Raw genomic sequence first — 12,093 nt, 5'->3', positions numbered from 1 at the left:
AAAAAAAAAAAAAAAAAAAAAAGAAAATGTGTAGATGGCCTGGGTGTAGCTATGGCCATAGGAATAGATTGCCTTTCTTCCGCCTTTTCTCTTACCTCCCAAATTCAACAACCCCACTATCAACCACTTTTCTCTGTTTACAGATACAGTACACTTTCCTGAGCCCAGAAGTAACATAATAGTGATATACTGATATTCTACCTAGGGTTGAATACTCACCATGCACCAGGCATGGCTTGGCATCTTACTCAGCTCATCATAGCCCTGGAGGTGTCACAACCTTCCTCAAAGAGAAAATGGAGGGGAGAGATGGAAGGTGACTTACCCAAGGTCATCCAAACCTAGGTCTATCTGAATCCAGAGACCACGCTGTTAGCCACCCCACCACAATGTTACCCAGTCTCCCGTAGATGAGGGTCTTCTTCACTTTTTCTGAGTCACTGGCCCCACTATCTGCTGAGGAACATAAATACTCTCTTTACGGCGATGTACATACATCCACATTGAAGTCTATTAACCACATCAGGGGATTTGCAGAGCCTCCAAGGTTTATGGACGCCAGCTTGAGAATCTGAGTACTACACTAAGCTCCTCCAGGGTAGGAATCACACTTTGTTCACTACCTTGACTCCAGTACTGAGACGTATATCCAGTACATCTCCAGTACTAAGATGAAGAAATATTTTTTGAATAAATTACTAATTGCAAAGACTGTGAATAGGATATTCAAGTTGAAGCTCTAAACAGCAGCTTTGTAAGCCTGAATAGAAGACATAAATATACAGACACCTTCCAGAGGAGTAGAAGAGCAAAATAAAAGGAAGAAGTGGGGACAGAGATAAAGCAAAAACATCTTACTTTGCCCAGGAATCGATTTTGCAATTGGAAGTAGGCAGAGACATTGTCTTGGTGGTTCTAAAACATCTCGTATCTACTTCTGGTTAGTTCTCATATTAACTCCTGAAAAGAGATTATTGAAAGCTTCTTCTGCAGAAAAATAATATACGTAGAATTTCAAGATGGGAAGTCAATTATCAAAAGCAATCAAAACCTCATGCTGTACCCCTTAACCCACAGAATCCTTGATCCCTGGAGATCTCAGGGGGAACTGCAAGAGCCAATGGCAACTCCCTCCTCTCTAGGACCTTAGAGTCCCTAGGTCCCTTTCAACCTCCTGCAACTCTGGGGTTTTTGTTTTTCCACAGATCGCTACCCCTTACATGTCTTTAATTCTATAACTACTGATTTCGCTTTGCAATCTCCTTTTCTTCAAGAGTTCGAGGAGTCACCCACTCTTGAAGCTAGACTTCAGCCATGCTTTAAACTTGTCAGCCTGCACATTACTGCAATAAGAGGCCAGAGATTCCCCCGCTGATAGGCAGGAACATGGAAAACAGCCTATTTCAAAAGCCTGCCTTTCTCTTGGCCAGACCGACTGGACATCTGGGGAAACCAGAACTCTGAGTTTCCTCTCAGTGGCCCCACCACCACTACCACTAATGGCCTGCTCCAGCTTTGACACCCAAGGGAGAAATCTGGAGGCATTCTCAATTTTGTTCTTTATCTTACCTCCCCATCCAAGTCCTCTTGGCTTCACTTCCTAGTCTTATCTCCAATTTATCCACTTCTCTGCATCTCCGCTACTGCTGCCCTGGGTCAGTGCTAGCAATTCTCTCACAGATCATGGAACAGCCTCTACTTCTGCTCTTCCTGCCATGACAATTCATCCTCTACACAGGAGCCAGGGTTGTTCGACAACATAAATCAAATCATGTCATGTCCCTGCTTTAACTCCTCTGATGTCTGCTCAGTTTTCTTAGGCTAAAAATCTAAACTCTCTACCTCGCCCTAAAAGGCCCTACATTTTCTGGCCCCTTCCTTCTTCTCCATCCTCATCTCACTGTTTTGTGCTCTACCCAGAGTTATGGTCTTCAAGCTTCTTCAGCTTCTAAACTCCTTCCTACCTCCAGCTTTTGCATGCCTCCTGGGACCACCTCCCAAATGCACGCCTTGGCGTGGATACCTCCTGACTCTCCCCTTTTAAGACTTGGCTTAAAACTTACTTCCTTGGAGAGATGTTTGCTGAACATCCTTTTTTAAGTAGGTCCCTCATGTTAATCTCAGTATCTTTCTGGTTTCCATCAAAGCCATAACCAAAATGTACAAGGTTTCTATTGAGATGTCTAATTATTTATGTTCTGTCCCTTGACTGGATGGCAAGATCCACAGGGCAGCAACCATGGCAATCTTAGTCGTCATTGATTTCCTAGCATCTAACTGAGAACCGTTCAGTTAGAATGGTTCTAGAATGAAAGAATGGACAAATGAGTGAATAATAAATGAAAGAATGAATAAATGAAAGTCTTAGTAGCCAATGGCACAAGAAAGAGATATATCAGATCCTCAGTTATACAAAATCTAAATTGCATTAAAAGCACCAGGAGGTACCCCTGTACAGGAGGTGTAAAAGAAAACCTGCACTTTGCATAGAAACCACCACTTTGTATAGAAACCTCTGCTTTGTGTAGAGCTCAGAGCTCTTTCCTTGACTTTCTTTTTGCCACCATTAAATTTCTGTAGTCCCAGGACAAGCACAGGCCCAGTGTCCAGACTCTGTCTGCTAAAAGAAGGCAAGTCAGACAGGAACTTCCTAGCCAAAATAAAACATCTCCTTCCTCCTTCTTTCATTCTTCCAGAGGGGAGGCACGGCAGGGAGTTCCACTGGGCCATCCAGCACTTTTATTTGTAAAACACCCCTTCCTCATGTGTAAATGTTCTGGGATTCGTATTTTTACTCACCATAACATTGTCCATGTGCTGGTGGCAGAGAGCTACAATTCTTCATTTTGAACAGGCTGCATCTACTAGCATCACAGCCTCATGCCAAAACTTGTTAATGCCACATCTGTATTTTTATGAATTGGGTCCTAAAAATTTGTATATGTTTTCAATCAAAAAAGACTAATTCCTTTCTAGTGGTTTAAGAAATAAAAACTTGTGTTCTATCTTTGCTGAATTACAAGAGTTCACAGTAAGAGCTCCAACAAGGCAGATGTGGCACTAAATCTCACAAGGTGCCTCGATTTGCTCGGCCATTGCCCACCTCACTGATATTCACAAACCCGAATGCCTCTTGGGGGATCCGAGGAAAGCACCTTCATTCGATGTAAATGAAGAAGTATTTGTTGACACAAATGATACCTACATTAAGTGGATTTTCCTGAAGGAAAGTTATGGAGAATTGAGGAGCTGCTTTTCCTGCATTTTGCAAGGCAAGATAGGGAATAGAGTGAGGTCTCCAAGAGCACATTTTCACAATTGAAAGTATGTGTGCATGTGGGGTTTGGGGGATCGGTGGTGAGAGGACAGTGGTTGAATACGCATTGCCCGGGATACTATGAGGGCAACAACTTGCTGGAAATGTGATTGCATGGAGTCTTAGAAGAAACCCAGAACAATGAGGCTGGCCACAGGTAAATCTTAGGCATAAGAAAACAAGAGTGTGGATGATCCAACAGGGAGGGGGAGTATAAAGAGAATTGAAAAGCAGAATATAGGAATATATGGTTGGTGTAGGCAGCATAGATTACATAATTACTGGCACTGAGGGCAAATGAACACGTGAGTCCCCTTCTTTGAAAAACGTTAGGAATTTCAAGACAGTGACAGCAGAGTTTTAACATAAGAGTGAAGCCCTTCTAAGTGTATGGCCTGTGGACTGCACAGGCCACACGCTGATAAATCCAGGCCTGGGTGTGAGGTTTAAGAGGGGAAAGGCTAGCTCTGGGGGCTGTCAAAACTCTTTAGAAAAGTAAACTTTCCCTGGTCCACTGTGTGCTCGGAAAATATCACTCTTGAATGACCATAGTGAGACAAATAAATCATGTCTGGACTTAACCTCCAGAAGTGGCAAAAAAGGGAGGAGCTGACAGGGTTGTTATGCTAATTCCAATTTGCTGTAATTTTTAGAGTGACTTTTTCTAAATTATGATTCATTTCAGCACCAAAACTCCAGATTCAAGTCAGAGCCTTCTGATGCTATTATGAGCATATTACTGTTGTCTAGTAAAATAACATCTTGTAATGTTTCTTTTATAGGGGCCATAAATCAAAACATTGAAAACAGTTAATTTTTAATGTACCACTATTATCCATCTTTAGTTATAAATTTAATGTCTCCTAAGGCCTCATGGATTGTAATGCAACTCAAAACATGCAACGGCTGCTCAAAAACAGAAGGTTCCCCCAGTATCTCATTATTTAAATCCTTAAAGACATGGTTTTAAAAGCCTGAGGATATCTAAGCAAACTTGTTTAAAAGAGTCATAAAGAAAGATAAGTAGTTTTCCTCTGTAGCATATGAAATTTATTATAGCATACTAAATTCGGATTATATATTGACTAAATTACTAAAAACATTTATTTTATGGTGTCCATGGCATTTGGGGAAATTCATGAAGAAATAAAGGGGATAGGGCTTAATACGATTGTCTGCATTTGCCTTAAGCAAAGCAAGATTTCCTATGGGTCTTGGAGCCGATTGCATCCTGAGGATAACAACACTGTTCATATCTCAGGGTGTCATGAATCTTGTGAAAGAGCAATAAGAAATCTTTACTATTCAGGAGGACACACAAGTGCAGCCTAGCGCCCTGATACTCATGATGGCAGAAGTAGCTTCACAGAAGAGCCCCAAGTAGGAGCTATACTTTTCAAGACAACTGTCAAACTCTTAGAACTTTCCTTTACCTACCTAGCCCATGCATGTTTCAGGCAGGCTTCACATGTTTGCTTTTTAATGCTGTAAAACGTTTTCTTCTCATTTCGTATTAGTTTAGGTCAATTTCCACTTTTATTACCTTTTCTTTGTGAGTAAACGTGACATTTCTCTTAATGTTTTCCATAGATAGGGAGAGAGTTGCTCCCATAGAACATCCAGAACTTCTCTGATTTCCCCACTTCCTCATACTGACAAGCTTTCCTATTGAATGACTTTGCATCTGGAAGTGTTAATTCCAGTGCCATTTTCCCCTTTGCCAAGAAAAGGGAGAAGAGATGAGATACTCCTGTATTAACATGAAGCAGGTTTTACTGGCAGCAAATGGATCCAGAAGGCATTACATCTTTACTATGTAGAAAGATGTTATATCTGAAAACCACCATCCTGTGAACTTCCCCCTCAGTACCAAAAACAGCAAACGGACCCATTAGTGGGACGTATAACAGGTCCAAGTGAGAAGTAAAACACAAGAATGAAACTCACCCACAGGCAAAATGTACCAGCTCTAGGTTAAACTTCACCTGAAGCACCACCTGCCATGCTATTTGAAGGCAAGACTTGGGAAAAGACATAAATGCTAAGTTATCCCAAAGAATTGTCCCACATCTGTTGATTCTCCAGCACTATGTCATTTCATGCTTGTCTCAGAATAAAGAACTATACATTGAATACTTTCTGATCAGAAAAAATCACCATGGCACACAATCTACGTTCCTTGTTCCAAATAAAATGTCATATGCAATGTTATCAAGTTTAATACCATATTCCATGTAACCATATGTATATTCAACTCCAGGGAGTTTGTGACTTGGTGTTCAACAGCCTGCAGTGTACAGGAGAGGTGTAATTCCCAGCAGCAAAAGTTTCTAGACTTCAATGTTCCATTTATAACCATGTGGTAATTACATGTATCATTATTCAATCATAATGCAGATAGGACGTAAATAAAGAGTGAGTTCTTAATAGCTAAAGATCAGCTTTTAAAAGTACAAAACCCTCTGATAAATACAATGTGTGTAATTTCTAATGCAAAGCCTCATAGAAGTATAATTTTTAAAAAGCAACAGATAAAATGTCACTAATAAGACCTGCTAATATGAATATTTCTATTCTAATTCATTTAAAGAGTTACAGTTACCCATTCACCATTACTATGCCTTGATCCTTGTGTTTTCTTCAGAACTGCCATAGAAGAGATAGCACAATCCATTAAACGGGCTTCTTAGAGATGATAGTTTCAGCTCCATGAAGATACATAGTTTTATTTTCCTGATTCCTTGCCAAACATTTGACACAACCAGAAGGACGTGAGAGTCACACCACACTGGCATATCTGGTAAAAGCAAGTAGTTGGCTGAAAACCACGACTGGAGAATTGCAACAATTTCTGAGTCCACAATCATGCCTTAAAAAGTGTGTATAAATCCTAGTAAGGGCATAGTTTACATCTTAAATAACGTAGAAACATTTGAATCGTGCTAAACCCAGCCCCAACAAGGCAGAGCAGTAATGTGGTTGTGGGGTGGGGAGGTGAGGTAGGATGGAGGGGGCTCTTGGGAAGGGTCAGGGCACGCGGACATTCTGCGCTCACAGAACACAGTAGCAAACACAGGGCACAATTCACAAACATCAGCGAGCACAATTGAGCACGCACACAATACAACACTAGAATGCAATTTTTTAAGAAAAATGATATAAAAGATGGTTTCTCACCCCTCAAAACAAAACTGGAACTTTGGTTTACAGGCCCGGCTATGCCCATATGCCCTCCTCGTCATCCTGCGGCCGGCCCGAGGTGGGGAGGTGCACAGAGAGGAGGGGAGCACCAGAATGAAAGAAGAGAAGGTTAGTTACACCGAGATGCACTGGAAAGGCACGCTAATCTTCACTTTGTTTTTTAATCTTCAAGACTGAGGAAAAAAATCCATAGTAACTTAAGTTCCACATCACCGACTTGTCAAATACATAACCAAGTTTTGTATCTATGGCAACCCACACACAAAAACATTCCACCCACCCAGCTCTGAGTCTGTGTCAAGATTGAATTAGAAGATTAAAATTAGTCTACATTAGCAGATGGTTATTTTTTTGGAAAGCATGCAATCTGAATTGCATATGCCTAAGGAGTAGATTAAACCTTTTAAGTAAGCAGAGAAGTAATTATAGTAATCAAATACCCTTAATTTCTCTTAAGCTTAAAGTATCAATAAAGGCTGAAGAAGAATTTTTTAAAAACACACACACACAACTCCATCTACTTGGGTGGAACAAACTTTTTCAGCAGGCGATAATTCATATTGGTTATTCCACAAAGGCTCAAACATGCATCTTCTTAGTTGACAGATTCTACGTTGCTCTTAGCATGAAAGAGGATGCACTTGCGATGGTATGATTATACAGTTGCGTGGAATGATTATACATTTGCAATCAAATAAGTTTCAAAGAAAAGAGAGGTAAACTTTCAATTCAGTAGAATGCTTATAGAAAGGAAGTTTTGTTTAACTTAAAATTGTGTTCAACTGCGGATAAACTGAAACTTCTTTGCCTGGAATTCTTGTGGAAAAGTGTTTCCAAAATAGCTCTGGTGACTTTCCTCACTTAGTAAAGTGGCTAATATACAGGCAAATGGAATCTTTGAAGACAGAGGTATAGCCCTGTAGCAAAGTCCCTGTTTTGAACAATTCTCACAGTTTACTGCAAGGATTGAAACATACCCTGGTGTCACGCATAATTTGAGAGCTGTGCCTTTTAATAGATCTCCAATGAAGTCAGATTTTGCCATGATTTGCTTCTTGTTTTGAAAATCAGGAATAGGAGGAAAAAAAACTTGGAATATTTTCTCATTATTTGACTCCTTATTGGTTAAGTTGTTATACTATTAGGTTGAATCACACGAAAATGCCAATATTTGGCCATTTTTACCTAGAAAAATAGCAGTTTCATACAGTTCCACCTAATCTGGCCAGTAGGTCTAGTCATTTTTATCTACTCAAAGATTTTTTTTCAACTGACTTTCAATACAGTTTATTACCTTTGTATTTCCAGGTATTTTATTTTATGCATTGAAAAAATTATTCTGAGAAGAGATCCAAAGAGTTCATCATACTGCCAAAGGGATCCATGGCCCACAAAGGTTATGAATCCCTGACTGACTTGAGTCAATAGAATGATTTGCACAGAGTCTGAACTGGATGACTCAGTATAAATTTTCACTTGACAGCTTAGGTAGGAATATTCTGGCAAACAATAAAATACATTGATCATTTTAGCTGGGCCTTCTCATGTAAAAATTATCTGTGTTTATTTATTATGAAACAGTCTAATAATTGCTCTTGGCAAGAAACTTCCCTTTTCCCTATGTGACTTAGGAAAAATGTATTTTTACATTCATTTAACTTCCTCTCTGTTCCTGGAGAAAAGCAAATTTGATGTTCCTTTTCATCTTCATAAAGGAGGAAAGTTTACAGCATAAGACCCTAGGGCATTCATAAATGGGTTTCAAGGGGCCTAGCAACCCCTTGAAATTCAATGAAGAATGTTGTTGAGTATGTGTGCAAATATATGTCTCTGGATGGAGGCCCTAGCTTTCATCATAAGATTCTTGACCCCCAAAATTGCTGCTGTAGAAAAACTCCAAGCATAGAAAGATGCTATGATTTGCCAAAGTCACAAAACAAAATAGGAGGCTTTCTCTAAAACACAGCCTACAGCCACTGCTGACTTCTTCTTAAATAGCTATAAAATAACTTTCCTTGCAGAGTAGTTTATTTCATTTCATATTTAAAACCCAACATCATATATACATTCATTTTGTTCCAAATCCATTCCTACCAGGTTTTAATTTTTAAAAGAGAAGAAAGTAAGCAAAAAGAAAAGCCACCGCCACCAAAACCTACTATTTTCTTAACAGTGAAATGTGGTCTAATGCAAATCACTTTTAGCAAATTAAATATATTAAAAAGTGGTAATTAATTATGATTGAAACAGACAGGAGTTGTAGTTTGAAAATATACGCTGCCAATATCACTACTACTGTTACTCGTCCACCACAGGAATAAAAAGGAGCTCCCAGATGTCGAGGGTTATTAAAAACCAGATGTTCAGATCGACATCTTGTATGCTAGTGAATAAAGTAAAGAAATATGACAGTCCAATGTAAACTTTGCTAACATTTAATGTGGCAGAAATGTGGATAAGTTCCTTTCATGAACTCAGAATATTATGCATTTTTAAAAGTTTTTAGTTTTTTAAAGTTTAAAGATTTTAAAAGAAAATAGAGAAGTGGTGGCCCTTTCTGGTCTCTCTAATCTTCAAAGCTTAAACATGAATTGACCCTCATCGCCAAATGATCTGGGTCAGAGTGAGTGTCCGTTTGGGGAATAAAAAACAAAAATGCAGGAGCTAATCAGTGCGGGAGCTCCAAGTCTTTCCAAACACATGCAGCTGTTTCACTGCTGCGCTGCCTGCATGTCTGTATGCAAATATTAATTTGTTCAGCAAACTTACTGCACAGAAATGTAAATTTAGGGACCCCAAAATAAGAAACAGCCAAGTATCACTTGATCCCTAACTTCATGCTAAGTTGTTGAGAAATACTTGGAGTTATAAAATGCATCTATCAGGTCCAGGAGAGTGTTTCCTTGTTTTTCTGTTTCCAAATCTACTTTGCAGTGGCTGTTCTGAATGCTGCTTGGTGTTTGATCCCTTGTGTGTCCTTTGTGAGTGATTGTTCTGCCACAAGTTGCCAAAATATCTGGATGGGAAGAAAGACTCTAGTCCATCAGTCATCTGCATGCTTTTGTTCATCTGGGGATGGGAACATCCAAGGTGGACTGAAGCCCAGAGAGCACAGCGACCACAAAACACAGCAAATGCTGAAGGGGAGGAGGTTTAACTATCAAATAACCTCAGGACACATCTACAGTTCCAGGGATGATGTGACGGACAAGGGGTCTTGATGGAAATCCTGTAGTCCCAGATGTTGTGCCCTAATGGGATTATCTAAATATTGAGATAAAACAAAATTCCTTACCTATGGGCTGCTTGCAGCAGCTATGTTGGTGACAAGATCTAAAGGCAAAGGGACTGAGTCATTGCTGACAAGACAAGAGACTTGTTGTTGTTGGGGGGCATTTATTAGCTCCAGCAAAGAGGCTCTGAGAAAAAACTCTATAATCTGACATGATAAATGGCCCAGTGTAAACCTTTAATTGGTCACTATTTTGAAGTATTAGGTACAGCCAGCAGGCAAACCTGAGGCCACCACCGGATTTTTTTTGAACACCTGAAATTCTCTTTGAGTTGATAGCTGGCTTTTTTTCTTGAAATCAAAGAATTAATTTCCTAATGGGATCTTACTGTCACACCTGTCCTAGAAAGGAAAAAGAGTAGAACCAGGGATGTATCATTTCCAAATAGCCTGCTGCCTTTGTGGGAACTCAGCCGAGGCCTCTGCCAGGAAGGTCCACCTGGCTTCCTTGCTGGAAGGGGTGCAAGGAGATGATCCTGGTTATAACTAGGTCTGCTGTGGGCAGTCTTCAGACTCGCCTCCACCCTGACTTCATTCGTCACTTCTCTAAAACTTCTGAAACTTCAAGCCCCAGGACTTTGCAAAGTTTGACTGCACAAGTCACGAAAGCAAGATCACAGTGTGGAATTTATGATGTGCCCTGAGCCTGGGCTCAACCAAAGCAGATCCTGTTAGCATTTCCAACTGCAGGCTTGGCCAGAGCCGGGAAAAACAGACACGTGTGTAAAGGAAAACAATAGGCTTAGGTATGAGCCTGGAAAAGTGGGGCACCGAGCCTCATCAGGGCACTAGTAGGTTTTCTGCTAGGGTCAAGTCCAAACCTTCTCTCTGGAGACCATTCATTCTGTCTTTCATCTCTCCTGCTTCCTGGAATGCTTAGTCCATGGATGAATGTCTCTGTTCTGGTGATGGGGTCAGGTATGGCTATAAACTCTTACGTGACTTGTATTTATTATAACCTCTGGGGCCCATTTGCAGGTAAGATCTCCCCCGACCCACCCCGCCCTGCCAAACAGGAAAGTCCTAGCCAGGTTCAGAAATCTGCTTCCTGTTCTTTTAAAAATAAACATTAGCTTATTTCTGAGCTGGCCTAGAAAAGAGCCAGTGTGTATTTGCACCTCCTCCAGGTTAGAAAAAGTGCTGATGGCTTCTGTGTTTCCTCTCCGAGGCTCACCAAGGCCCCGTGACACAGGTGTCAGGAGGCTCTTTGTGCAGATGTGGAAAGGAAGGCTCAGGGAGGGAGGTCAGGTAGCTCACCAAAGGATACCTGGCCAGGAACTGGGGAGCCAGGGTCAAATTCCAGTTTGTCTAACCACAAAAGTACACCCTTCTGACTCCACCATATGAGTCGAGAAGCCACAAAAAGAAGAGCTCACTTTGACCCCAAAAGACATTTGTTGGTTCTGCTTAGCTCAGCTCTAGAGTACATTGAACTTCGTCCTGCCTTCTTTCCAAGCTGTTGAAGACCCTGGTTGGAACTAGAAGCTACAACTTAGTTGGATCCCTCTGGCTCTTGGAAGAAAGGGGTCTTCACATGCAAGTGGAAGCTATTTACGTGGACATGTCAGCAGCACCCCAACACATTTAAGATCTCTTGAGGGGAAAGGCAGCACCTTTACTTCCTTCATACTGTGCCATGATTCTCAGATGTGGGAACTTAGATATTTCTAAATGAGTAATTATGGAAGGCTCAGTTCTCACTGTTTTGAATGACTGGATTCCTCTGAAGGAATATGCTTCCCGGATTCCCAGAGTTCCTTACGATTGCCAAGATTGTGTTGATTCGTGTCTCAGAATGCCTCTTCCCGTCTTCCACCACACTAGCCACATCTCTGGTTTATTCTTCTACCCGCAAATGGTCAAAGCAGAACTTCATTGGTTGAGGGGGAACGCAGTAGGTGTCCATATTTTAAAAGACACACTGGGGTGTCTCTCAAGGGAGAGGCACAGACCGGAGATCCTGTGCAGCCTGGGTTGGTTCTTCTCAGCAAGCTCACCTCACAAGGACACGCTGAGGCAGGGCACCCACCTGAGACCACTTTGCCAAGCCATCGAGAATGTTATAGAAGTTTGGGCGACCTTTTCCTTCACTTCTAATATAGCATCTTTAAGCGCTTCCTCAATTTTTTTTTTTTTGCGTCATCATTATAGGGCAAATTGAAGAAACTAGTTTTCTATTTCCTTCAAGCAAAAGTAGCTGTGACAAACTAGTCTTTGGTGCACTGTGCCAGTTCACTCAGCTCGAGGACATCAGATACCCAGCTGAAGGTGAAAATGCTGGACA

At 40.9% G+C, this 12,093-nt stretch overlaps 1 protein-coding gene across 2 annotated transcripts in view; it reads right to left on the bottom strand.

Moving 5' to 3' along the window:
* Positions 1–12,093, bottom strand: part of ERC2 (ELKS/RAB6-interacting/CAST family member 2) — a 987,567-nt gene that overhangs the window by 193,358 nt on the left and 782,116 nt on the right. For both annotated transcript variants that reach the window (XM_011947267.1, XM_011947268.1), the window contains one exon: positions 6,494–6,559. In XM_011947267.1, coding sequence (XP_011802657.1) covers positions 6,533–6,559 — 27 coding nt within the window. In that variant the 3' untranslated portion in view covers positions 6,494–6,532. The remainder of the gene's footprint in view (positions 1–6,493; positions 6,560–12,093) is intronic.

The sequence above is a fragment of the Colobus angolensis genome, unplaced genomic scaffold, assembly GCF_000951035.1.
Source record: "Colobus angolensis palliatus isolate OR3802 unplaced genomic scaffold, Cang.pa_1.0 Scaffold26, whole genome shotgun sequence".
Classification (NCBI taxonomy): domain Eukaryota; kingdom Metazoa; phylum Chordata; class Mammalia; order Primates; family Cercopithecidae; genus Colobus; species Colobus angolensis.
The sequence above is the reverse complement of the archived record's forward strand: the minus strand, read 5'-3'. Positions and strand labels throughout refer to the sequence as shown.